The sequence below is a fragment of the Natator depressus genome, chromosome 6 (assembly GCF_965152275.1).
Source record: "Natator depressus isolate rNatDep1 chromosome 6, rNatDep2.hap1, whole genome shotgun sequence".
Classification (NCBI taxonomy): domain Eukaryota; kingdom Metazoa; phylum Chordata; order Testudines; family Cheloniidae; genus Natator; species Natator depressus.
The window spans coordinates 1,568,644-1,596,427 of record NC_134239.1 but is presented as its reverse complement, the minus strand read 5'-3'; the positions used below and the strand labels follow the sequence as shown (position 1 = coordinate 1,596,427).

The 27,784-nt window shown below is 52.1% G+C and overlaps 1 protein-coding gene across 1 annotated transcript; it reads left to right on the top strand.

Moving 5' to 3' along the window:
- The first annotated feature begins 7,028 nt into the window (after positions 1 to 7,028).
- On the top strand, positions 7,029 to 27,118 carry LOC141989814 (protein mab-21-like 3). The gene is made up of 7 exons (XM_074956730.1): positions 7,029 to 7,612; positions 8,330 to 8,411; positions 8,732 to 8,758; positions 17,580 to 17,642; positions 24,349 to 24,616; positions 25,197 to 25,347; positions 26,367 to 27,118. The coding sequence occupies exons 1-7, from the start codon at positions 7,124 to 7,126 to the stop codon at positions 26,787 to 26,789; spliced, it is 1,503 nt and encodes a 500-aa protein (XP_074812831.1). The 5' UTR covers positions 7,029 to 7,123; the 3' UTR covers positions 26,790 to 27,118.
- The last annotated feature ends 666 nt before the right edge of the window (positions 27,119 to 27,784 follow it).

The window sequence follows — 27,784 nt, the reverse complement described above, 5'->3', positions numbered from 1 at the left end:
AAGGGATGGTGTTAAACTCTCACAACCCGTTTATAGGCTAACCAAAATCCCGTCCGTGTTGTTTTTCCCTGTACATAGTCCTCTGTATCTAGGAAGCTGAATAGTTCTGTCCTTCAGTTGAACCTAGTGAGGGAAAGAAAAACTCCCATTCCCCTGCCCCGACTACCCTTCCCCCCCCCATTAGCCATTCACTGCAGATTGTGGCAAACTCTTGTTAAAACCATTCTGAATTTTGCTCCCCAAAAGGGCGAGTGGAGGCTGTGGACATGCTGGGGGTCACCAGCAAGTGACTTAGATGTTTATGTTGGGGAGGGCTGTATCTCAGGAACCCGGCGGTCTAATGGCCCCACATTTGGCTCTCTGACCATCCCCTGCACCCCCAAGAGGCACCCCCAATGCCAAAGCGATCTGCGCAGCTAAGCGGATTGGAGAGCACATGGAGCAGTCCGGCTTTAAACAGAAAGCTGGTCTTCTCCTTACCTCTCGCCGCACTGGAGCTCCCCTCTCACACACAGAAGAGAGTCCATTACCTTGCAGCTCCCCAGCTCTGTCCTCTCCCCCAGGGACACAGGGCAGCTTGAGAAAGGAGGGGAATTCTCACTGCAGTGCAGAAGGCGACGGTCACCCTAAATATAGCCCTGAGTCGGGGGTCTGGCTCTGACCTGGATACACTGCGTAGGAAGGACGGGAGGTGGAATAAGGAAAGGGGCGGTGGTTAGCAGAACCAGCTGGAAAATCATTATTTTTCTTGTGGAAATGTTGAATTTTTTTTTCTCTTTTTGAAATTTCCCACCAAAATGTTGCAGTTTTTTATGACAAAGCAAAACAAACTAACGGTGTGTGGGTGGAAACCAGCCCATTTGCTGGCTTTTGGCTTCTGCAGAAAATGGAAACCCTGGATGAAGAAAAATATTTTGATGGAAAAACTCCCACGTGCTCTAGTACTCGGCTTTGGGTGATGGCCCGAGCTGGGGGGAACAGTTATTGCTCTCCACCTCAATAGGGCACTAACCTCATCCCATCCCTCTTCTGAGCACTCCCTCCCCGCATCACAAACACCCTGACTGACACCTAACTCTCCCTTGCCTGGGAAACAGCTGTTAGCGAGGATGACAACATGCACCAACGTTTGGCAGACAGTGAAAGTTTAATCATGTGATTTACAGTAACCAGAGTGAAATTGGGGAAACCTCCCTAGTGGGGACGGGGGAGACTGAGATGCAAATAGTTCAGGGGAGTCAGGTGCTATCCCCCCCTTCTTAGCCCATAGAGAGACTGTCATAGGACCTGGCCACCGCAGTGTGCGCTCTTCTGGTCAAACATGGTGCTGCAGGGAACCCTGCCTCAGTTTCCTTTTCCAAGGTGGGTCCCCTTGGCTTTCCCCACACTGGTCAGTGACGGTGATGTGGGTTGGCTCTCTGACCAAGTCCCTAAGAAAATGTAACCTTTTTCGGGTGTGGTGTATTGAGGACTGTGTTGGAATTGCAAGCTATCGCTTCAAGAGGAGGAGAGTTTGGGTCCTGCTTCCAGGCCTGGGGCTCTAGAGGGATGTGTGGGCTCTGGGTCTAGCAGCAGGGTCTGCAGAGAGCCAGCCTGGAGAAAGGTGGGGTGAGGTGGGCCTCACTGCCAGAGGGAGCAGCCTGCTTTTGTCTCTCTCTGTTTTTGGTTCCTGTGTGTTCTGGAGAAATAAAGTCATGTTACATTGCAACTGTCAGGTGAGGGCATTTATGTGTTGATCTAAAAACTTCACTCCAACAGAACTGACCAGAACTGCACTGGTCTTTGTTATGTGCACACGTGCAGGGAAGTGGGATAAAAACATAGTCTCCTCTTGCTGGAATATGGCACCGCTTTAGAATTCAGAATGCGAACACACAAGAATTCAAAACCAGAGAGAGACAAACCAGGCTGCTCACAAAGGCAGCGAGATACAACTCATCCTACCTTCCTCTAGCTGGCTCTTTGCCCACTGACTCTCATCTCATGCTTCCCTACAAGGCCCCCCATCTTACAAGCGGGGCCAGGAAATCCCACTCACTTAAGGTGACAGCTTGCAATTCCAACACACTCCTCAACACAGCACTGTCTTTTCAGAGCAGCCAGGCCCAGGGCTTCTCCCTGGGCCTCTCCACACAATGCAAAACTGGAACCAAAATCCAGCGCTACTGAAGCATCATCCGCCCCTCTCTGGGCTTGATGCCCTTGTCCCACGGGGGCTCCTCTTCCAGTGGAGCCTATCCCTTGTACCGGTGCCTCCCACAGGGGTTAGCTCCGCTGATAGATTTCAAGGCCCGAAGGGACCACTGTCGTGGTCTAGTCCAGGGGTCTCAAACATGTGGCCCACAGAGTTCTTTGCTGCGGTCGCTAAGCTCCCTGCTTCCCCCCCTCACCACGTGCTGCTCCCCGCTCCTCTGCCTACCTCCAGGGAAGATATTGGGAGGTCTGAAGAGGAGGTTGAGGAGATATTGGGGGTCTCTGATAGGGGATGTCAGGGGGTTTCTGGGTTCGGATATTGGGGATCTCTGAGGGGGGATATTGGGGACCTCTGAGGGGGGATATTGGGGACATATTGGGGGTCTCTGAGGGGGAATATTGGGGTTGCTGAGGAGGGACGTTGGGGGTCTCTGAGGTAGAGATTGGGTGGGCTCTGAAGGGAGAGGTTGGAGAGATATTGGAGGTCTGAGGGGGGATATTGGGATCTCTCAGGGGGAGATTGGGAAGATATTGGGGGCCTCTGAGGGGGGTGTCGCAGGTCTCTGAGGTGGGAGGTTGGAGAGATATTGGGGATTTCTGAGGTGGGACGTCAGAGGGTTTCTGAGGTCAGATATTGGGGATCTCTGAGGGGGAGGTTGGGAAGATATTGGGCGTCTCTGAGGGGAGAGGTTGGGAAGATATTGGGGGCCTCTGAGGGGTGTCACAAGTCTCTGAGGGGGAAGTTGGGGAGATATTGGAGGTTTCTGAGGGGGGATGTTGGAGAGATATTGGGGGTCTCTGAGGGGGGATGTCAGAGGGTTTCTGAGGTTGGATATTGGGGATCTCTGAGCGGGGGAGGTTGGGGAAATATTGGTGAGCTCTGAGGAGGGATGTTGAGGGTCTCTGAGGGACAGTTTGGGGAGATATTGGTGGGCTCTGAGGAGGGATATCAGGGGGCTGTTGGGGGGGTTTCTCGGGGGCAACTGAGGAGGTTTTCATGGATAGCTTTGCCCAGGGTAGGGGAGGGTCGGGGCATCACAACACAGGTGGGGTGTAGATGGGGGCGGGGAAGGGACCCGATGCGGGGAGGGCTGTGTCCGTGATTTGGAAGAAAGGGGGAATTTTACTTGTCCCCACACATTCCCTCCTCCTCCCTCTTCTCCTACCCACCGGAGCTGGGTGAGTTCATTCTCACGGACAGTAGTGTCGTTTATGAGTGGTTATTAATTAGATTTGTGGGGAAGCGGAGGCGGAGAGGGAGGGGGTAATAGCAGCAGGGAGCCCAGATCTGGCCCACGCTCCGGTGATGAGTAGGGAACCGGCAGGGGGGTACGGAGAGACATCAGGGTGAGGGGGGCTGAGTGAGGGATTGGGCCCAGCTCCCAGGGTCCCTGGGTGGGTAGCGGTGGGGTGGGGCAGAGGGAGGAGTTAACAAAAGCCCCTCTGGGATCTTTTCCAAAGTGATTTGCAGCTGGCGTTTGGCCAGAACTGGCAGGCTGAACACGGGATTTCCTCGAAAGCAGGGGAACTTTTCCAGCTGTTTAGTCTGTTACTGGCACAGAGAGCGCACTGATAAAGTTTGCCGATGACACCAAGTGGGGAGGCAAAACATCCTTCTGGGCTGTATCAGCAGGAGTGTTGTAAGCAGGACACGAGAAGTGATTCTTCCGCTCTGCTCCACACTGATTAGGCCTCAACTGGAGTATTGTGTCCAGTGCTGGGCGCCACGTTTCAGGAAGGATGTGGACAAATGGGAGAAAGTCCCGAGAAGTGCAACAAAAAAGATTCAAGGTCTAGAAACCATGAGCTGGGAGGGAAGATTGAAAACACGGGGTTTGTTTAGCCTGGAGAAGAGAAGACGGAGAGGGGACGTGAGAACAGGTTTCCAGTAGGTAAAAGGTTGTTCCAAGGAGGAGGGAGAAGAATTGTTCTCGTTAACCTCTCAGGACAGGACAAGAAGCAATGGGCTTAAATAGCAGCAAGGGAGGTTTCGGTTGGACATTAGGAAAAACTTCCTACCTGTCCGGGTGGTTAAGCACTGGAATCAATTGCCCAGGGAGGTTGTGGAATCTCCATCATTAGGGATTTTTAAGAGCAGGTTGGACAAACACCTATCAGGGATGGTCCAGATCAGACGTGGAGAAACGTTTTGGCCCGAGGGCCACATCTGGGTAGAGAAATTGCATGCAGGGCCATGAATATAGGGCTGGGGCAGGGGGTTGGGGTGCAGGAGGGAGCGTGGGGTGTTGGAGGGGGTGCAGTGTGCAGGAAGGAGATCAGGGCAGGGAGTTGGGGGCTCAGGGCAGGGGGTTGGGGTGCAGGAGGGGTTAGGGTATGGGCTCCGGCCCGGCACCTCTTACCTTCAGCAGCTCCAGGGTAGCAGTGGAGTGCAGTGGGGCTAAGGCAGGCTCCCTGCCTGCCCTGGCCCTGCACCACTCCCGGAAGTGGCCAGCTACGGTTCCTGGCCAATGGGAGCTGTCGGGGGTGGCACATCAAGGCAAGGGCAGCACACAGAGCCCTCTGCTCCTCCCTTCTCCACAGACTGCAGGGACATGGTGCCGGCCGCTTCCGGGAGTGGGGCCAGGGAGCCTGCCTTAGCTCCGCTGTGCCACAGGGCTGGCAATTCCACGGACCGGATTGAAAGCCCTGATGGGCCAGATCTGGCCCGCGGGCCGTAGTTTGCCCTCCCCTGGCCTAGGTAATACTTAGTCCTGCCATGAGTGCAGGGGTCTGGACTAGACGACCTCTCGAGGTCCCTTCCAGGACTATGATTCTCAAAAGCCCAAGCCCACTACTTCCAGCCTGCTGTCAAACCCACTACACACTCAGCCTGCTGGCTGGCGGCCTTATATACTGGTTGCTCTCTCAAGGTCAGCTCCTCTCAGCCAATCAGCTTTTCCAGCTCCTTCCCATGACATCATTCCTATTGTTAGGTAGGAAAGCTCCTCTCCTGGCACCAGCTTGGATTCTAGACCTTTCTAAGCTCCTCCCCCTGACACCACCATGTTTGCTAGAACTTTCCATTACCTAAGTTATCCCTGTCTGCATCATTTTGATCCGCATTGTTGGATTTTTTAAATTTAAACTATCATTAATTCCTACTTAATTAGAGCCTTAATCTGAAACTGATTCCTGTTTTATGCAAACCAAAGCATCCTGATACTGTCACACCTTAATTATATCAACTGGGAGAAATGAATTTTGCCGAGGTTTTTCTGTAAGCGTCTATTAAGGTGCTGCAAAGTATCTCGCAGCATTCAAAGCAAAAACCTCTCACTACATGGCGAGCTCTCCACAGGCCACTGTCAGAGACAGGATCCTGAGCCAGATGTTCCCAGGTCTGACCCAGTCCGGCAGCTCTGGCGCTCTTAGAAGCGCTGTTTATGGGGCAGCACCGAGGGGTTCAAACACCGAACCAGGCTGTGGAAGCCAGCAGGTGAGTTCCAGGGCACAAGGAGGGAGACAGAAAGGAAAGTCGGCCCCGGTGGGCTGTGCCCCGGGAAGGCTGGAGAGTCCGTGGGGTGGGGCAGGGTGGAGCACATGGACTAGCTGGAGGCAGGGGGTGGCGGGGCAGAGCCCCTCCCCCAGAAGTGGGCCTGCTGCAGGGGGAAGGGGCTCTCCAGGCCCGCCTGCAGCACTGGAAGCTGAGAGAGGTGTGGTGGTCTGAGTGGCGTGAGAACACCCGGCCCCATGGAGATGACACAGCCTGACACTCTGGCTCTGAGATGTGTGACCTGCCCCTTTCATCTCAGGGGTGTTCCTGCCCCCTGTCCCTGTGTTGCCAGAGCTTGTGGGCCTGTGCCGTGCACCGAGCGTGCCTGCTCTCAGCTCCCCACCCAGCCTCGGCACAGCTCAGTGCCCTGAGCCACTCACTGTCTGCAAACCCTCCGGCCTGCACCCAAGCCTGTGCCCACTTCCCGTTCTCTAGCCTGGCAGTTTGCCTTGAGCTAAGCTGGCGTCACCATCGGTACCCTGGATAGCGTCGCTTCCCAAAGGGGCAGTGGGGGCCGGACGCCGGCTGAGATCAATCCTGGGCAGGGGAGACCAGGCTGGGCAGGATCAGAGCCATGTGTGAGCCCCAGGGCTCATAACACCCTATGTTAGGTGTATTTGTGGGGGCGAGCTTGCTCAAGGAACCCCAATCTGGACACTAACCCTCGCCCGGATCCCCATGAGCGTTACAATGCCTGTTGTGGTCTGATTCTCAGTCTTCTGGGTTTTCACACTTCTGGGTTCTTGTTTTCATGATTTTCTTCCCAGCCACCCGGGCTACAAAATGAGTTTAAAAAACAACTGAAATTCTCCCCTAATCTCGGGACTCCGGGAGTTGGGAGCTTTTATGTTGACGCTTGTGATAAAAACCACAAGTGTTGGTGTCACGCCCCTCGCTGAGCGCACACCTCGTTCAACACGGCTGCCTCTGGGTCGCTCGGACAGTCCTCCTGCCCCTCTGCGCTTCGTCTGGGTTGGTTGGGACAGCTGTCTGGGGATGTCGGGGGATCCCGGCTGCTTTTCTAAATGCTGTGTAGGGGCCTGCAGGTCTCTTCACCGACTGACAAAGCCGCCAACTCCTGGGGTTGAAAACCCACCCCACTTAGATTAAACCAGATTCAACGCAGCAGCTTGTGATGACCCTTCTGTGTGTAACTCCCAGTCGGTAAACTTCATCTTCTAAGAGCCCAGCCGGGCTTCCCTTCTGGATCACGGGCCTGATCCCAGAACAACACCCCGGGCTGCCTCAGCGCCTCCAACAGCAAGGTGGCTGGTCCCGTCTCCACAGCTCCCAAGGCGGCCTGCGAGCGCTAAGCTCCTCCCGTTAACTGGGGGGAGGAGCCGCTGCCGGAAACTGAAAGCGGCGGCGGCTGTAGCCGCACAGTTTCTGGGCCCTGCTCCGAGCCGTGGGGCTGCAGGGAGAGGCGAGAGCGGCGGGATGGCCGGGGAAGGTTTCCTGCAGCGGTTTTACGACGCCAGCGTGTTTGTGCGAGGGGACGATGAAGACTTTTGCGCGTGGAGGAGCTACGAGGTGGTGGAAAAGACGGTGGCCAAGCTCGTGGAGTGGCTGTATCAAAGCAGCACCGGGCTGTACTCCGAGGGTGCCCAGCCCACGGGGAGCCACCGGCAGGGGCTGCAGCTCCAGAGCCGCGCCAGCGAGAGCGCCAGCGACTTCGACTTTCTCATCCCGCTGCGCTTCCCCCCCGAGCTCCGGCTGCGGGGCCGCAGGACGGTCCGGGACCCGAGCGCCCTTGACCGGCGGCTCCCCACCTACATCTACGGGGCCCAAGGGGTGTCGCTGTTCCGCTGCGGGAGCAGGTTGGTGGTGGATCTGGACACCCTGAGAGCGGACGGGGCGACCGCCTACTGCGATGAGCCGGCCCCGCGTACAGGGAACCCCGGGGCAGGAGCGAGGGATCGGTTCCAGGTGAGGTGAACCCACCCCTGCTAGCCCGGCCCTGGGCTCACCCCCCGCCGGCCCCCTGCTAGCCCGGCCCTGCCCCCCCCAGCCCTGCCGGTGCCCCTCACTCCTGACCCGCAGCCCCTGCCAGCCCAGCCCTGCCCCCCCAGCCCCGCCGGTGCCCCTCACTCCTGACCCGCAGCCCCCTGCTAGCCCAGCCCTGCCCCCCCAGCCCTGCCGGTGCCCCTCACTCCCGACCCGCAGCCCCCTGCTAGCCCAGCCCTGACCCCCCCCAGCTCTGCCGGTGCCCCTCACTCCTGACCCACAGCCCCCCGCTAGCCCAGCCCTGCCCCCCCAGCCCTGCCAGTGCCCCTCACTCCTGACCCGCAGCCCCCCGCTAGCCCAGCCCTGACCCCCCCCCCAGCCCTGCCGGTGCCCCTCATTCCCGACCCGCAGCCTCAATGGCATTCCAGATGAAATATTTAAATTAAAAAACAAATGGAAACAATAACAGTGGCTACGTATTTTGGGTGCCCCAGGCCAGAATTGTAAACCTTGGTGTTGATAATACTGCAGGCAGGTCTCTTAGTTACCATCCCAAGCAGGAATCTCGCAGCATTTTAACCTTCCAGCAGGATTAATTTGTTGTGCCCTGTGATTTGGGGCTTTGTCCTACATTCGATCCCTGATGGCTTGTGAGGTAGGTGGAGAAAAGATCTGATGGATTTTCCCCTCCTTTCCCAGGGAAGCATCGACAATCGCCACTTGAATCCTGTCCACATCCTGCAGGACTTCCACAGATATGTGCAAAATGCTCTGACTGCAGGTAATTTGGGGGGCGGGAGCAGAAGGGTGGATATGTGGGAGCCAGGGTCTGGGGGGCTTGGAATGTGGAGTCAGCAGAGGAGTTGGGGTCCTGGGAGGGTGAATTTGGGGGTGGGCATCAGATCGTAGGGGGTGAGAGGGTGGACTGGGCATTGAAGTGGGATTGGGGGGTATGGGAGGGTGGGGGAGGGACCAGGAAGCTAGGAAGATGAAGTTGAGGAGTGGGGACAGGCTTGGGGTTATGGGGAGGGATCAGCTGTTAAAGGAACCATCTGGGTAATTGCTCATAACACTTTCGTTTTCGATTTCCTCTATCTTCAGATGAAAACAGCCACCCCAGAGACAACGGTGAGTATGAAATAAATGGCGGGATATTGTCAAATAACTGTGGGCCATGTGTATTAGAGTGCCAAATACGAGAGCAGATTGACCAGGTACTGATCTCAGCTCCCTGGGGTCAATCCGGAGTCACTCCCTAACTACAGTGGGGTGACTCTAGACATCGGTGCTGACTCTGTGGGTGCTCCGGAGCTGGATCACCCACAGGGAAAAATTGGTGGGTGCAGAACACCCACCGGCAGCTCCCCGCCCCAGCTTACCTCCGCTCCGCCTCCTCCCGCAGCGCGCCGCGTTCTCCCCTCCCTCCCAGGTTTGCTGCGTGCGTGAAACAGCTGCTTCCCGGCACAAACGCTGGGACGGAGGTGGGAGAAGCAGGACCCAGCAGCGTGCTGGGGGAGGAGGCGGGGCCGGGGATTGGGGGGGGTCCAATAGGGGCAGGGAGGGGTGGAGTTTGGGCCAGGACTTTGGGGCAGGGGTGGGGGCAGGGCTGGGGGGGTGTGAACAGGAGGACTTGTGGCACCGTAGAGACTAACCAATGTATTTGAGCATAAGCTTTCGTGAGCTACAGCTCACTTCATCGGATCAAATACATTGGTTAGTCTCTAAGGTGCCACAAGTCCTCTTTTTCTTTTTGCGAATACAGACTAACACGGCTGCTACTCTGAACGCCTTTAACTGAGAGCAGAAGTCAGCCCCAGGTCATATTCTGAAATGCTGTCAGAGTTGTGGATGCTGTGTCTGCAGCACATGTTGTTCCTGGGTTAGACGCTGAAGGTGAATGAGGATGTGATGTTAGGGTGCTCCAGTTTTGGGGGTACCCTTGCTCAGCCCTGATGGAGAGAGGTGTCAAGGCTTCCTTTTTGATGGTCCAGCAGTTTACTGCCCGAGGGAACAGCTTTCTGTAGAGAGTTGGGTGTCCCTCGTCATCCACCTTCTGGGGTAGCCCTGCCCCAAGGCCCGTCTGCAAGATGCCCATCTGTAGGGTGAACTGTTTTGAGAAGCCAGGGTAGAAGAGGACCCAGCTTGTGGGTTAGATGGTTCTTTAAGGCTTTGAACATACTGTCACCAGCTTCCATCCATTTAACCTTTTGGGGCTGCTGTTGTGGCAAAGTCCAGTACAGCCCGCCCGTAACAGCTGGCCAAGCCCCGAACTCCACCAACAATGGGGTCTACCAGTACAGGTCGACAGTGGTCTAAGGTCCAGCAGTCCACAGCCAGTTCAGCAGCTCTGCACCCCAGGATTGGGTAACCTGGGTATTGCTTGGACTTTCCTAATGTCTATGCAAAATCGAATCGACCGGTCTGTCTTTGGCACCAGCTCAGTCGTACTCCTCCACCCGCTGCGGGGATTCCTTGATGACTCCTAGGGCTAGCATAGGCTGCAGCTCTTTGTATACCATTTTCCACATCCTCCTTGTCCGGAGCCAGGGGCTCTCCTGGACTTTGTGCCCCAGCTCGGTCTGTATGAAGTTGTTGATCAAATGCATCTGCCTTGGGTGTGCTGAGAACACCGAGGAAAACGTCTGAACTAGCTGTAGCTTCTGTGCCCATTGTTCAGGTTGGAGCTGGGTTTGAATTGGGTGCAGATCTTGAGATGTCATAGCTTGAGGGCCTAGCTCCAGCTCGGGGAATAGAAGGATATGAGCAGGGCCTTCTTGATCTCTCCAGGCCTCTTAGGAGGTTAACGGGATATATCTGCATCTCTTTACGCTTCCCAGACTGACAAATCTCAAAGTCAACCAGCCCTACCCTTCTTATCGCCTCACATGGTCCTTGCTATCTGGCCAGCTGACTCGGAGCTTGGTAGTAACAATAATATACTGTCCCAGGCTTGTGTCATCGGGGCTCTTGATTGTAGGTGTGTTCCTGGCAATGCTGAGCTGTAGTGAGGTTCTCCTTTGCAACCCCCTAGCACTCTTAGCCTCTCCCATAGCTGGAGCACATACTGCAAGGAGCCCGTAGCTCTGGGTTCCTGACTCCCTCCAGCCCCCCCTCCTCTGGGCTTTGTTCCTTTCCCAGGCCAGGAGGTCACCTGATTCCTTTGTTCTCCAACCCTTTAGCTCCCACCTTGCAGGGGGGAAGGGCCAGGCCATCAGTTGCCAGGAGACAGGGTGTCGGCCATTCTCTGTGTCCAGACCCCTGCACACACCTGCCCTCTAGGGCTCTGCAGTGATCATACACCCTTACCCCACCACCTAGATACTTAAGAACTGCATAGGGGAAACTGAGGCACCCCCACAATATTCGGAGGAAACACTAAGAACAGTCCCACTTCGTCACATCTCTCCCCCTTCGAGGTCGAACTGAGCGGGGTCACTTTAGCCGGTGACCTGGGGAAGTTCGAAGCCACCAACGTTCCCATGGATGCCCCAGCGTCTCTGCCATTCCTTGGTAGGAGTTACACCAGACCCTTCCAGTTTCACGCCCTCCCTTAGGTCGGGGGTGGTCGATAGCACTCGCAGGCCGCATGTGGGACGGTTTCTGCGGCCCGTGCCCTTTGGCCACCCCAAAACCCCAGGGGGTCAAACTTGGATTGGGTCTTCTCCCCAACAAGCTGGCCAAACACAGCCACTTGGTTATAGGACTGTTTAAGTTTCTTAACAGCTTTCACTCCATCTGAGACCTTCTCAAAGCTATCCACACTGGGTCTTTCAACAGGACAGTCAGTGGATCCATTCACAACAGAAAATTTCTGGCTGTTAGGAACTGAAACTTTCTTGATTAAATCACTTTCACACCCTTCAGTTGCAGTAAACTGCTTGCAAAGACTCCATGAGGATTCCTTTCCCTAGGGCTTTTCTATGCAACAATTCACCCCTCCCAGAAATTCTGCTCTTACCCTCTTTACCTAGGGCTTGCTCTAGAGGAACACGTTCCTGAGCAACAACAGACTCTTTCTGGGTCTCCCTTACATCCAGAATTACCTCTGGCCCATCCGGCGGATACCTACACAATCCCCTTTCAGGCAAACTGACAGACTTCCTAGATAAAAGGTCAGAAGCCTTCTCCTTCCCTTTGCCACACACAAGTTCAGGAATCTTTTCCTTCTTGCTACAGGTTTCCACACCCTCCATAGGTAACACAATCACATCACCTTCACGCTCTCCTTGTGCCCTGGCTAGGATCTCACCCTGATTAGACAGAGTTGCGACACCCTTTCCCAACCACACACGAGCAACAGGCAAAATACAAGCACCAGAATTGTCTGGGCTCTGGGATTTTACATAGACACTAACTGGATGCGACCTAGTTACAGGGCCATTCTCCTGAGCAGACACAAACTTAGGACCCTTCCCTTCCTGGGCTTTAGCTGAATCCAGAACCAACTCTGAGTCAACTGCATGACGCTCAACCATCACAGGCTGCAAGGCCCCTTCTGTCTGCTCCACAGACCAAGAAGAGCCGGACACACTTTCTCCTTTACCGGACACACAGCTTGGGATCTCATTCCCCTTGTCCCAGCACACAAGGCTGGTCACAGACACCTGCTTGGAGATCAGGGTAGCTCCCTCCACAGGCAAGTCAATACCTCTGACAGGCACAGGCACGTTTCCTTCACTGTCCCAATTCTCCACCCAGCTAACAGGTAAGGTCCAGGGACACTCATCTTCCACTCTCCTCGCCTTCCCACCCTGCTGACTGGACAAAGCCATCAGATCACAAGGCTGCCTAGGCTCATCCAAACTTTCCTTACCAAGCACCTTGCCACTCCCCACAGATCCCCTCCCCTGCCTGTGTCTCCCCCCACTCAGCTGGGGTCTCAGCTCCCCCTGTGCTCAGCGCTGCCCTTGCTGTGCCAGTGGGGGTAGGCAGCGAGCTCGCTGCTTTCCTCACTGCATCAGAGCCAGCCTGAGCCCCCTGAGCCCCCCTCTCCGGAGTGCAAGGGCGCAGGGAGCATCTCTCTGTCCCACCCAGCCCCAGGGGTCTGCTTACAGGCAGACAGGTAGCCTGAGCCTAGCGGCTCCTCCCTGCTGCCAGCCAGGTCATCTGCATTTTCACTGACCGTTTCCCTCTCCACCGACTGGTTCCCTGGATTCAAATTCAAACCCTTGGCCGTTACAGGAGCAGGGCCTGGATCCTGTCCCAAAGAGACACAGTTGCCCCACAACAGGGTCTCGCAGCTGGTGTCCTGGAGCACCCCAAAGACCAGCCAGCCCCACCCCTCCTGGGTCTGCACAGGGATCTGGGCCATAGGCAGGGCGAGGGGCTTCGTCCCTGGGACCCTCACCCAGCTCACACAGCCCCTCAACCTCTGAGGCTGCACCACCCAGGGCCTGACAACAGTTCTCTCTGTCCCAGGATCTCGCCACCCCAGGAATGTCTCCCCATTGACCATCACCTTCCGCTCCCACTGGGGGTCCGAGGGGCCTGACCCCAGGAAACTCCACACAGACATATAGGTTGGGGTCAGGAGTGGGAGCCTGTCCACCTCCCCACCCATCTGGCCGACAGAGTCTATGGCCTTGGGACCCAGCAAGGGAGCTAGACACCGGGGCTTTTCCGCAGGGTCCCCCTGGTTCAAATCTCCAGCCTGCTCAAAGGCAGTGAGGTGGGCATCCACATCCCCCCCCTCCTTAACCAGGGGCAGCAATTGAGTCTCGAGGTTCCCTGCGGAACTGGCCCCCCGGGGTCTATCCCCACTCACCCCGGGGAGGTTCCCTAGGCCTCTCCGCTCCCCCACCGCCAGTTCATGCTGCTGCTGCTTCTGCAGCTCTTTCTCGGGCTCTCGCTGTCTCTCACAGTCCTCTTGCTCTCTCGGACTCAGCTCCAATCCCGTCCATCTCCGATCCCCGGATGGGGAACCCAATCGTGAAGACCCTCGTCTGGTCGGGGACAGGAGTCTTGGCGATGCCTGGCTACTACTCCAGCTGCTCCCAGATCCTGCTATAGCCCCATTTGGGGTCAGGAATCTGTCCCTTAGAGCGGTCATCCTCCTCCAGCTGCACGATGAACTGTGCTTTGGTGAACTTTCCAATGCTCAACCCTCTCTTTCTGCACAGGGTTACAATGTCCTTCTTCAGGAGACGGTGACAGGCCATCACTCCGCTCTTCCCAAGTTGTTGTGGACTCACAGGCCTGTGTGCTCTCAGCTCCCCACGGTTTCCAGGGAGAACCCCTAGTGTGCCAGCCCTTCTCGAGGTCACCACCTCTTTGCCAGGGTCGAGCTGCAGACTCCTCCGCCCCTGGGACCACTCGCTGCAATCCCCCAGGGGACCCTGTTACTGCAAAAGTCCTCTCTGGTCACACAATCCTAGGGGTTAACCGCCCCCTGAAACCGTCTCTCTCTGAATCTTCAGCACGCCTAGTCCCCATCAATCCCCCTTTGTTTTACTGCTCCCCAGTCACTTACTGCAGGAAGCGCCATCCACGGGGTGCAGTAGATCCCACCTCTGCCACCAGTTGTCACGGAGTGCCCGGGCGATGCTCTGGAACTGCTCCCCATGAAGCCAGTCAGGACTCTGGGGCAGTCGCCTTCCGGTGAGCAGCCTGTCCGCAGGGCAAACAGCTCACACGGCTTCCACCTTCCTGGGTCTGACCTCGGAGCATTCAGCATCCTCTGCCCCTCCGTGTGCTTCCCACAGCGAGACCGCTCAGGCGGGGCTCCTGGGGAAGCCAGAGGGTCCTGCACCCCAACTTCGCAGTCAGACGGGACTCTCAGCCAGCCAGTAAAACAGAGGTTTATTAGACGACAGGAACATGGTCTAAAACAGAGCTTGCAGGTGCAGAGAACAGGACCCCTCAGCTGGGTCCATTCTGGAGGGCAGTGAGCCAGACAACCACGTCTGCACTTCACTCCATGTCCTAGCCAGCCCCAAACTGAAACTCCCTCCAGCCCCCCCTCCTCTGGGCTTTGTTCCTTTCCCAGGCCAGGAGGTCACCTGATTCCTTTGTTCTCCAACCCTTTAGCTCCCACCTTGCAGGGGGGAAGGGCCAGGCCATCAGTTGCCAGGAGACAGGGTGTCGGCCATTCTCTGTGTCCAGACCCCTGCACACACCTGCCCTCTAGGGCTCTGCAGTGATCATACACCCTTACCCCACCACCTAGATACTTAAGAACTGCATAGGGGAAACTGAGGCACCCCCACAATATTCGGAGGAAACACTAAGAACAGTCCCACTTCGTCACAACATACTGCAAGGAGCCCGTAGCTCTGGGTTCCTGACATTCTTCCCAGGATTCCCAAAGGAGGCCCAGAATCCCCTGGTGTGGTCTCCCATACAGCAGCTCAAATGGCAAAAACCCTGTGGAGGCTTGAGGGACCTCCCATACAGGGGTAGCATTCGGTCCCAGTGGCAGAGGTTAGAGGCTGCAAACTTTTTCAGCACCATCTTCATGGTCCCTTTGAACCACTCCACTAACCCATCCGTCTGCTGATGGTAGACTGATGTCTTGAGGGATTTGACCTTTAGCAGCTCATGCAATTCCTGCATCAGTCTTGATGTGAAATTGGACCCCCGGTCCACCAGGATTTCTCTAGGTATCCTGACCCCGGTGAAGACCTTCATGAGTTTGGTCGCAATGGTGGGTGTGTTTGTCATGCAGCGGCTGGGGGGCGGGGGGAGAATAGCCTCAGGTGTACTGTGTCCTGTAATCCTCTGTCACCAATACGTGCCAAGAACCCAACGGGTTTTTCTCGAGTGGCCCTATTAAGTCCAGGCCTGTTCATTCAAAGGGTACCTCCAGCACCAGGAGGGGGACCAGGGGAGACTTTGGGGTTCTCTTGGCCCCCCCCAGGTGACAGTCGGTATCCCAGGCCAGTGAAATCTGAGGCTCACCCTTTCCAGTGTTTTCTCCCTCCCCAAGTACCCACCTCATGGCACCAATTGAACTGGGTGTAAGACTCATTTTCAGATCTCTTGGGGACCAGAAGCTGAACCCTATTTCCCTGGTTTGGGGGTTCACTGTCACCTGGTGCAGTTGTTCATTTCTGCATTCAAAGGGTCGATCTCTTCGCCATTAGCCATAGCTCTGTGTTCAAATTCCCAACTCAGGGTCTGGTCTTAGTGTTCTCTTGGAAATCCACTTTTGCATTGGCCACTTGATACTTATTACCTCGGGTGCCTGGCAGTTGGTGGGGTGCTGGGTCAAGCTTCCTGGCTGCAGGGAGGTTCCATCTTCTGGGTCTTCTCTCTCACCAGCTCCAACGAGTTCCCCTGGTTTGGTTGTTTCCATTGTCCCTAGACCAGGACTGGATCCCTCCAGCTGGTCTCCATCCCACGGTCCCAGGATCTCCCCGAAATGCTTCAGATCCTGACCTGAGATTACAGGGTAAGCCAAAGTGGGTTACAACCCCATACAGCAAGATTCCATATGGTTCCCTGCCATCAGCTGCACTTCCTCCATGGGATAGGGCCAGACATCCTATGGATGCTTTGCCAGCAGATCGTGGCGCCAGGTGGATCACGGGCCTGCACTAAGTTCTTCCACACTGATGTCTGATTGCATCCTGAGTCCTTAGGCCTGTCACTTCGGCCCCAGTGACCCTCACCGGTACTGTCATTTTGGCCAGGCCCTGTGTCAAGGTTCCCTCCCTACTCTGAACTCTGGGGTACAGATCTGGGGACCCGCATGAAAGACCCCCTAAGCTCATTTCTACCAGCTTCAATTAAAAACTTCCCCCAAGGCACAAATTTCTTTCCTTGTCCTTGGACGATATTGCTGCCACCACCAAGTGATTTAAACAAACATTCAGGGAGGGCCACTTGGAGCCCTACCCCCACAAAATATCCCCCCAAACTCCTACACCCCCTTTCCTGGGGAGGCTTGAGAATAATATCCTCACCAATTGGTACTAGTGAGCACAGATCAACCCCCCTGGGTTTTTAAGACCCTGAAAATCAATCAGGCTCTAAAAGAAGAATTGTATTTAAAAAAAAGTAAAAGAATCACCTCTGTAAAATCAGGATGGAAGGTAAATTTACAAGGTAATAAAAAGATTTAAAACACAGAGGATTCCCCTCTAGGAATAACTTCAAAGTTACAGAAAACAGGAATAAACCTCCCGCTTAGCATAGGGAAAATTCGCCAGCTAAAACAAAAGATAATCTGACGCCTTCCCTGGCTTACTTACAATTTTTGTAATCCTAGATGCTTATTTTAGGCAGAGTTTTAAGAGATGGGTTTTCCTGTCCTGGTCCCTCTCTGGCTCCGAGAGAACACACAAACAAAGAGCACAAACCAAACCTCCCCTCCGCCCCACCCCAGAATTTGAAAGTATCTTCTTTCCCCATTGGTCCTTCTGGTCAGGTGCGAACTAGATTATTTGAGTTTCTTAACCCTTTACAGGTAAATGATTCTGTGCCTCTGGCAGGAGGGATATATGTTACTGCATACATAAAGGTTGTTACCCTTCCCTTTATATTTATGACTCCCTGTTTGTGAGCTCTCGCATTGGCTGTCCAGGCTTGCCCATTGCTGCAATCCATGAAGGCCCAGTCACACCACAGGTGCCCCCTCTGGCTACACTCAGAGCACTGGGGGTCCTTCTTTGGAAGTGTTTACCGGTCCAGGGGTCTGCAGTGATTGTCCACCGTCGGTTTTAGCTCCTGGACAGAGTTCAGTAACTCACCTCAACCAGCCAGCACGCAATCTCTGGCCCAGAGGTGCTGATAACTTTTATAAAGTGGAGACAGTTGTCACAGAGAGATGCCTGGGTTTGTCAGAACTGTCACAGCGGAGGCTTAAATATGGATTTAGGTACCAAACTTTAGGCAGTCAGCTTTGGAAACTTTTAACTTGACCTTATAAAATAGGAGCAAACAATGATGGGCCAAAAGAAATTTTGGTAATGCTGATCCCACAATTTCCTTCCCCTCTCTCTCCTTCTAGACCCAGTGTTCCAAGCAAGAATGATCAAACCTAGAGTGCCTCAGATTCATAAATCAATAAAAGGTAAGTTGGACATTTTAAGAACATAAGAACGGCCATACTGGGTCAGAGCAAAGGTCCATCCAGCCCAGTACCCTGTCTACCGACAATGGCAAATGCCAGGTGCCCCAGAGGGAATGAACAGAACAGGGCAATTATCAAGTGATCCTTCCCCTGTCACCCAAAACCAGCTTCTGGCAAACAGAGGCTAGGAACGCCATCCTGGCTAATAGCCATCGATGGACCTATCCTCCATGAATTTATCTAGTACTTTTTTGAACCCTGTTATGGTCTTGGCCTTCACAACATCCTCTGGCAAGGAGTTCCACAGGTTGACTGTGCATTGTATGAAGAAGTACTACCTTTTGTTTGTTTTAAACCTGCTGTCTATTAATTTCATTTGGTGACCCCTAGTTCTTGTATTATGAGAAGTAGTAAATAACACTTCCTTATCTATTTTCTCTATACCAGTCATGATTTTGTAGACCTCAATCAGATCCCCCCTTAGCTGTCCCTTTTCCAAGCTGAAAGGTCCCAATCTTATTAATCTCTCCTAATACAGAAGCCATTCCATACCCCTAGTCATTTTCTGAACTTTTTCCAATTCCAATGTATCTTTTCTGAGATGGAGTGACCACATCTGCACGCAGTATTCAAGGTGTGGGCAAACCATGGATTTATATAAAGGCAATATGATGTTTTCTGTCTTATTATCTTTCCCTTTCCTAATGACTCCCAACATTCTTTAGCATTTATTTTCTTTTGGGCCATTTCTTTACAACACAGAAAACAATCATAGATCTATTGTCTGGAAATATTACACTTGTGTGTAAGATATAAGAGGTAATTGTTCTGCTCTGCTGAGCAGAGGTGAGGTCTCAGCTGTAGTTGTAGAAAACAAGACCTTTCATATATTCCAAGGCCAGGAGGGACACTTGTGCTGTTAATAAATTGTATAGTCAGTTGCTTGACCACACTTTGATTTGATATTTCATGATGAAATATACCCGAGACCAAATAGCCAAGGCAGCTTTATTAATATGGTACAAGAAGAAGGTTCTGTATCTTACCAATTTCTGAAGAGCCATCCTGTGCAGCGATGTTACATTCACCTTACACAGACAGTGATTGTAACGATTTTGGGGTTCATTAAACAACAAACTAGTGAAAGAGAAAGGAATAAAACCTGTAATAAACCAAAATAGAGAGCGTCTGCGGAGAACTGCTGAACAGGGCTACATGGGGTTCTCAACCCCAGCTTCCAGGGCACAGCTCGAAATTCCTATATTCATAAATTGTCCCTTTTGAGGGAGCATCTCTAAATCTTCCACAAACATGTCTCTACAGCTTCCCTCTTAAAGAAAAACGAATGAACTCTTACCTACAGATATATATAAAAAGCTAACATCTATCTAGCAGCACATGCATTAAATTCTCCACCCACTTAGTAGATTTCCATAAACCCAATGTGTCAGCTACCTAGCAAGGAAAGGTTGCCAGCACATCACTCTGGAGTGAGTTTTTACCACTCACTTTCCTCAACTTCCCCTTCTCCAGAAAGGTTAGTAAGAATCTGTGAGTCAGAACATTTAATCTCCTGCTCTGATCTTCTCAGTACCAGCCTTTCACTGGAGTCTGAGTTGTTCTCGTGTTCCTTCGACAGTTTCTCCTTTGTGTGTGGATGATAAAGGATCAGTCAGATGGGAAATGCCAGAGTCCACATCTACTGTCAGTGTGTTGGAACTTTCTGGGATTACTCGTAGATCCCTTCAATTTCATCAAAACGTGTCTCCCTGGTCTGTCTGGTCTACCTTAGACCGCGAATGCAGCTGTTCTTTAATGGTGCCCCTTTGGCCCCAAGTATTAGAGTGTGCCTGAGGGATCCCACCTCTATCATCTGGGTTAGAGATGGGAGATCACGGGCCCTTTTCTCAATATAAAGTTTCTGCTTCCGCTTCTGATTGTCTTTCATCTTCCATATGGTTTCATTGTTATGAGATTTCAGCAAGTTATCAGTGACTGGTAAATTCTTCCCATTACCAGCTGAGCTGGAGAAAAGCCATTCTCCGGGGGTGTACTTTGGTAAACAGTAATGCTTTATACAGATCGCCCCCAATGTTAAATTCTTTACTGTCTGTACAGACCTTTCCACAAGTCCATCAGATTGGGGGTAATTTGGACTTGATTTTTTGTGATGAAAATCCCAATCCAGGACAAATTGCCTAAAATCTGCACTGGAAAATGGCAGCCCATTATCGCTGAAGACTTCATCTGGAATTCTGTGTCAGGAGAAGATTCCCTTCATGCCGGCTACCACTGACTACTGTTCGTACTATGCAGCTTTCAAATTTCTAGATTTAGAGACTAATCATAGACTCCTAGAATATCAGGGTTGGAAGGGACCTCAGGAGGTATCTAGTCCAACCCCCTGCTCAAAGCAGAACCAACCCCAACTAAATCATCCCAGCCAGGGCTTTGTCAAGCCGGACCTTAAAAACCTCTAAGGAAGGAGATTCCACCACCTCCCTAGGGAACCCATTCCAGTGCTTCACCATCCTCCTAGTGAAATAGTGTTTCCTAATATCCAACTGGACTAATAATAATAATCTGTGACTATTGAATAATCCTTTGATAGCCAGGTAACGCAGTCAATGCCGACCTTCTCATAAGGCCTTTGTGGACCTGGATGAGGTCTCAGCAGCTCTGCTTGTTGGCTTGGCTTGTATTTCAGGCATGAAAAGCCGTTTCTTACCACGTTAGTAATGCCGTGAGTGATCTTCAGCCTACACCACACCTCTCATGCTCGTTGTTTGCGCTTTTCAATTGCTACATGTCCCTCCGGGATCGTCCCTAGCATTACTTTTCGGCAGCTCGTTGGAATTACAACCTTACTGCCCTGGAAAATCACCCCCATCACCGTAAGTTCATGTCGGCTGTTCCAATAGTGTCTTATGCCGGGACAGCAACTGCTTATTTCTTCTGGCCACGCTTTAATGGTCACTTCTTTAAGGGTCCCCGACGATTCGTCTTACCGCATTTCCTCTCTCATTTGCTGCAGTTTCCTGTTAGCTACTGGAATTGCCTTTACAAGCAGACCTACATAGGCCTACGTCCCTGTCTCTAAAGTCTGCTCTGGGTTCGTGGGAGCCACTGCTCTGAAAAGTGCATCTGCCGCGAAGAGGAATTTCCCGGGTGTGTAGGTCACAACCAAATCCTCCGTTTGCGGCTTTATCCTCATCCTCTGAATCCTTAAGGTTCAGGCGTTTAGCAGTTTGCTAAATAACGCTACCAGGGGCTTGTGATCTGTTTCAACTTTCACTGTCCAACCACAAATATACTGACTGAATCTCTCACAGGCAAACAATATTCCTAAAAGCTCCTCTCAATCTCTGTGTATCTGGTTTCTGCCTCAGTCAGGGATTTGGATGCATATGCCACTGGCTGCCAACAATCCTCATTCTGCTGTAAAATCACTGCTCCTAACCCAGACTGTGAAGCATCTGCGGAGATTTCAGACGGCCTTCCTATTCAGTCGGCACAGAACTTCAACACTGGCTCTTGGATCCGTTGCTGTTTTAAACTTTCCCATGATTCCTTCTGTTCTACGCCCCAGGACCATTCATTTGTATTCTCTGGGAGCTTTCGCAGAGCTAATGAACCATTCCCAGGAACTGTTGGAAATCTTCCTTTGACTGCAGCTGGGGTATCATTTCTTCCTCTTCGCTGGTTTTACACCTTTGTTGGAAATAATGTCTCCAACAAAAGTCTGTTCTGTAACCCCGAAAACACCTTTCTCCCTATCGAGTTTGAAGTTTGCAGTTCTAGTTGCATCCAGGACTTCCCGAAGTCTACGATCATGCTCCTTTTCCTTTGGGCCCCAGATGATTATGTCCTCCACTGAGGTCACCGTTAGTATGTTCATAGACCATATGCATGGTTTTGTGGCACACGTCTGGTGGTGAAGCTCTGCTGAAGGGTAAAGTGCAAGAATCTGTATCTTCCCAACAAGCAGGGAATTACATGGGCATAGTTTTGAGCTTTCTTCAGTTAATTTTAGCTGCCAAAAACCCGAGGATGCATCCAATTACTGAAATATTAAGCATTTGCAAATTGAGCCATAATCTCTTCTCTGGCTGGTAGTTTGAAATGGTCTCTCCCTAGAGCCTTAGTGAGGTCTCTGGGATCTAAGCACATGTGTAGCTGGATGTTACTTTTCTCCACAATGACTAGGGAGCTGACCCATTTTGTTGGCTCCTCAATTTTTTGTGTTACTTGCATTGCTTCCATCCTTGTGAGCTCAGCCTTGAGTTGATCGCAGAGTGCAAATGGCACCTTTCTACATGACTGGGTAACTGGAAGGACCTGCTTGTTTATCTGGATTGTCTGTTCACCCTGTGAGCAACCCAACCCTGGAAACAGGTCATGATATTCCCGAAAGAGGCTCCTAGCCAGGTTCAGTATGATCTTGCAGTGAGAGCACCGATTTTACCAGACTGAGTTTCTCACATGCAGCCAGGCCTAAGATTGGTGTCACCCCCTTTTGGCACTGCAATGAATGGGAGCCTGTACATGATGTTTTTAGGTTGATGCTAGCAAGGCACACACACCCTCCCCGCCCTTCACTGGTATATTTGTTCCAGAATAACCAGGTACTTTGATTTTGGTTGGTCCCAGTTTTGGTCTTATTTTCAGTTTCTCATAATCTTGTTCAGACAGCATATTAACCTGAGTGCCTGTGCCCACTTTCAGTGGGATAATTGCTCCATTCGCTGTCACAGGCTGTCGTATCCAGTCCCTCTCATCGGGCTTGCTAGATCCCAGAACGTCTGTGAAAAACTCCTCAACCCAGACTGTCTTGAACTGAATGCACTTGACTGTTCTGCATTTGGGATCTGCAGCATTTTGCAAAAGGATTATTTTCCCCACGTTTACGACGGAGTTTCCAAAAGGCAACGCACTGTTTGGGGCCACGCTGTGATCCACACCTTCCACGTCACCGCCTGTACCCAGTCTTCCTCCTAGCAGTGGTCTTCATAGCGAGTGGTTCCACAATTTGATTTGACCTAGTCTGTCTATATTCTTTCACAGTACTTGGGTAACCCCTTCTTGTGGATTCAGCTCTTTGGCTTGTGCTTTCACAGTTTCTGTTGTCCTGAATATCTGGGGAGCTTTTTCTAAAGTTAGTCTCCATTATGGAGCAGTCCCTTTCTTAACACGTTGTCTTTAATGCCCCAAATGATTCTATCTCTGACCAGAGAATCTGCCAGCTCACCAAAGTCATAGGTGTTACTGAGTTTCCTTAATTCTTTGACATATTCCTCTGTGGCGTCACCAGTTTTCTGCGCGCGTGTAAAAAAAATTCTCTCTCTAAGGTCTCACTACTTTCGGCATGCAATGTTCCTCAAATGTAGTCAGTATTGGACTTAATTTCTTGCTTTCACCTTCTTCAAACTTAAAGTCATTATAACTATCCAATGCTTTCTCCCCAACAACATGCAAAAAGATAGATGATTTCACAGGATCACTTTTCTCCTCCGCCCCTCTGGTTGCTGAATACAATTCAGATCTCTGCTTGATTTTTTTCCCCCCAGTTCTCTGCAACATTCCCTGACAATGGCAGACTGGATGGAAGTTGCAACACATCCATTTTTAGCTTTTTTTTTCCCCTTCATAAAGTAGTCAAACTACTACTAGCTTCATAAAATACAAACACAAGCCTTTGTTCTTCTCTGTTTGCTGCTTCACATGTACTGATCTGGGGGGTCATTTAAACCAGTGGTTCTCAACCCGGGCTACACATACTCCTGGGGATACACAGAGGTCTCCCGGGGGTACCTCAGTTCATCTAGATATTTGCCTAGTTTTACAACAGGCTACATAAAATGCACTAGCAAAGTCAGTCCAAACTAAAATTTCCTACAGACAATGACTTGTTTGTACTGCTCTATAAACCATACACTGAAACGTCAGGACAATATTTATATTCCAATTGATTTAGTTTAAAATTCTGTGGTAAAAATGAGAAATTAGTCAGCAATTTGTCAGTAACAGTGTGGCTGCGACACTTCTGTATTTTTGTGTCTGATTTTGTAAGTCATTTTTCAGAGGTGAAACTTGGGGGTAGGCAAGACAACTCAGCTGCCGAGGGGTACAGCAGTGTGGAAAGGCTGAGAGCCACTGCATGAAACAACCATCCAGTGAATGAGAAAGGAATAAAACTTTTAATAAAACCAACTGGAGACCATGTGTGGTGAACTGCTGTACGCGGCTAACCTGTGTTCTCCACCCCAACTTCCAGGGCACATCTCTAAATTCCTAGACTCTTAATACACCAGACGCTTGTTTGCTCTACCAGGCAGGACAGGTTATAGTTTAGCACGTGTTTGCAAGTTGTATTGTAGCCTAGGGCCCGGCCTAGGGTGAATCATGACCAGGGACCAGCATCTGTGGAGTGTCTACACTAGGGTTTACACTCACTGGCTGTGCAAATGCCACATCCGATCTGTGCCGAACTTTCAGGGAAATTTCTAGCCATCAACAAATGGAATCGTATGGATTTTGGTGATAAGGGGGGGAAATGGGGGGCACACAGAGCCCTCCCTCTTCCCCCAGCATCTGTTAGCAGGGCCAGCAGCTTTAACCACATCTGTAACTGGTAGATCTGAGAACCCGCCCAACCCTATGTGTCTGTATGCATCACTGGATCTTCTCTTTTCTCCCCATCTCATAGAGAGAATCACACTGCAGCCTTGGGACCCCAAATGCCCGGCTGTGCAGCTGATTTTCCGGCTGGGCGAGGAGGAGCTAGTCTCTGTGGATCTGGTCCCTGCTGTCCAGGATAAGGTGGTGTTGTCTGAAGACTGGCAGACAAACGACCTGGCCAGGCTGTCCGACTGGTGGGACAAGGAGCCAGGCAACAGCCAGGAAAGATTCCGCCAGAAGGGAGAGGAAGTTGGGAGAGTCGGTGCTGACATAGTGGCCAAAGATGGTTTCTGGAGGTAAAAAAGATCCACCGCTGAAAGGAACTGAAATGTTCCCTTGGTCCTGAATCAACATTTTTATTTCCCAGAGAGAGATTTTCATTTTGACTCGAACTGAAATGTTCAGCTTTTGAAAACTTAAAAAAAATTTCTGAATTTCTGAAACGTTGAATTTGTTTTTTTTTTTTTTTCATCCTCTGTCCCCTTTTTTGGCCAGTGAATCCAATAGAGGGATGGGTTCCAGGCTGGTTTCCTCCCCATCTATTCCTTTTCCTTCTTTTTCCACTCTTGAACTCTGGAAAAGTTAGTGGCAAAGGGAAAAAATGAAACTTGGGCCTTGTCTACATGGGAAACCTTCTTTGGTTTAAGCCACGGCTTGAATTTAAACCAGTCTAGTTATACTGGGATAGCCCCGGTGTGGACACTCATTCCCGTTCAGGAGTGCCTTGGTTTGGTTTTGGTGAGTGGGAACTGGCAGTCTGCACCTGGCACTGAAATGCGGCTGCCTCTGGGATAGGGTTAGGGGTGTGGGGGCTGTTTATGCCGAGATCCCTCGCTCACTGAAATTCAATGAGGTTGCTCTTTCCCTCGGTTCCAGGTTCTCTTTTGCTAATGCCGAGACAGCTTTTCTCCGGGACATCGACAGTGATGGGGGGCAGCGACGGAAAGCTCTGAGACTCCTGAAGTTCATAAACAAGGAGAGCTGGGTCCCAGAATATGGCAAGATATTGACGTCTTACCACCTGAAGGTACTCTCCGAGCATGCCTGGGCGGGATCATCTGCTGTAAGGGGATGCTTGGGGGTGGGGGGGGAATAATTCAAGCATAGATAGCTGTCTGTCTGGACTCAGGCTCTGGTCTGAGATGTTGTGAGTTGTGTCAGATCCCAGGCAGTGCAATCCGTGTTGAGTGTGGGTGTCTTCTCTGCTTTTGCTGGAGGACTCACAGAGACCTGGCGATACTGTATAATTCTAATCTATTTTCACTCTGATCCAATCTCATGCTTCAGGGCTTAGGCTAATCATCTGCGGAGATCAGGAAGGGGATTTTCTCATAGAGATTCTCCCAGTGCCCAACTGGCCAGGCGCATTCTGGGTTTCTTTCAACTTCCCCTGAAGCACTGGGGACCTGCTACAGCTGGAGATGGGAAGCCAGACGGGGTGGGCTGGTGCTCTGAGCTGGTCCAGAGACTCCTCTTTTAGGTGCCTGGCTGATGGGTCTGACTCACATGCTCAAGGTTGCCAGATTTGGGGCTGCGCAGGTATTTCTTCAGGTCAACCTGGAAGACCTTTAGCTCAGACATTTTTTCTCTGCAGTGTCGCTCAAGTGTCTGAGTTCAAGAACTGCTCAATCCCCCAACTCTAACTTGGTCACCCATAAAAATATTCAGGAGAGACAAAATCTGAACTGCTGATGGGAGGAGGGGAGTGTGAACCCAACAAAAATCTTTAACAGAAACTACCAAAAAGACTGGGCCAGACCCCCAGCTGGTGTCACTCGGCCTTAGCTCCATTGGAGTCAATGGTGCCAGATCCCAGATGGGGTCAGCGGGCTGTAGCTCCATTGGGGTCAATGGGGCCAGACCCCCAGCTGTAGTCACTTGGCTGTTGCACAACTGGGGTCAATGGGGTCAGATCCCAGCTGGGTTCAATAGGCTATCACTCCATTGGGGTCAGTGGGGTCAGAATCCAAGCTGGTGTGAAGAACTCGAGGAGTTACACAGATTTCCTTCGTCTTGGCTATGTAAGTTTCCTCTCTCTCTGTGCAGACCGTTCTTCTGTGGGCCCAAGATATTCACCCGGAGACGGAGAAATGGGAGACCCTGGAGTCGTCCCTGAAGACCCTCCTGAGCCTCCTACGTCACTGCGTGAACAAGAGAAAGCTCCCCCACTATTTCCTGCGTGACTTTAACCTCTTCAACAAGCGCTACAGGGAAGGTAACGGGTTCTATGAGTGCCTGGCCTTGCAGATCCTCAACAAGGAGGGGGAGCTGTTGGAGGTGAATCCAGCAGACTATATATCCCTGAGAGTCCCCAAGAAGCATTCTGAGAGTCCTGGGGCCTTCAGCAGAGCAGAGACATCTCTCCAGGGATTTAATTCGAGCCACCTGAAGAAGCTGAAGGAGTTGGAGGAGAAACAGCTGTATGAGTGGGAAGAGGAAGAGCCGGGTAACAAGAATGTAACGGCCTAGCCAGTTCAAGGGAGGGAACAGGTTGAGCCCTGAAGGATTTAACAGCGGAGCAGATCCCAGCTATAGGATTGTGCCGGGAAGCAGCCACAGCCATAGCTAAGAATGAGAAACGTGTCATCTGAGTAGCTGTAAAATACTCATGCATCACCAGTTTGACTTGAAAATTGCTGAGCTCCATGGGGGCCAGGGTTGGAGTTAGTGCTGAAAATTTCATGGTTTTTCCCTCAAATATATAGCCCCTCTCCCACTGCCCTCACTTTAAAATTTCTCCCATTCTTATCATGGGTCTGTCTGGGTGAAGCTGGGCAAAATATTCAGGGCATAATGGATGTGACATGGACTAATATTCAGTAATTAAAAAGTTACTGGGCTGTGGGATTCTGGCTCTTGAGATTGACACGCACCAGCCATGATCATCTGTGCCACCTACAGAGCCCACTCAGGGCTGGTGTAGCTGGGAGTTCCCCCCCACAGCCAACGCCCCATCCCCTCCCCACAGCGCCCCCCATGGGAGAGTATCATGAAGTCGTGGAGGCGATGCTCTGGAATTGCCCCACATGAAGCCACTCAGGGTCCTGGGGCAACGTGCCTACTTTCGGTGAGCGCACTGTCACCAGGGTAAGGAGCTTACACAGCTTCGTCCATCCTGAGTTTGACCTTGGAGCATCCAGCATCCCCGTCCACACCGTGTGCTTCCCACAGCCAGTCTGCCCAGGTGGGACTCCTGGGGAAGCCAGGGGGCCCTGCACCCCAACTCCGCAGTCAGACGTGACTGAACCAGCATTGTAAAACGGAAAGTGTATTAGACGAGAGGAACATAGAGTAGAACAGGACACGGTTAGCACAGAAATCAGTGACTTTCAGCCTAATCCATCTTGGGAGGAGGGGAGCCCAGAGCCAGGGCTCTGGCCCTCCCCTGCGCTCCAAGCTAGTCGAGACTGACCTACTTTCAGCTGCCTGACCCCTGCCTCTGCCCATTGCTCCTCCTCCTGTCT

Coding starts and splice junctions, on each gene's coding strand:
- LOC141989814 (XM_074956730.1), top strand. CDS start 7,124: ATGGCCGGGGAAGGTTTCCTGCAGCGGTTTTACGACGCCAGCGTGTTT. Junction 7,613..8,329: donor GAGCGAGGGATCGGTTCCAG/GTGAGGTGAACC, acceptor CTCCTTTCCCAG/GGAAGCATCGACAATCGCCA. Junction 17,643..24,348: donor GATTCATAAATCAATAAAAG/GTAAGTTGGACA, acceptor CCCATCTCATAG/AGAGAATCACACTGCAGCCT.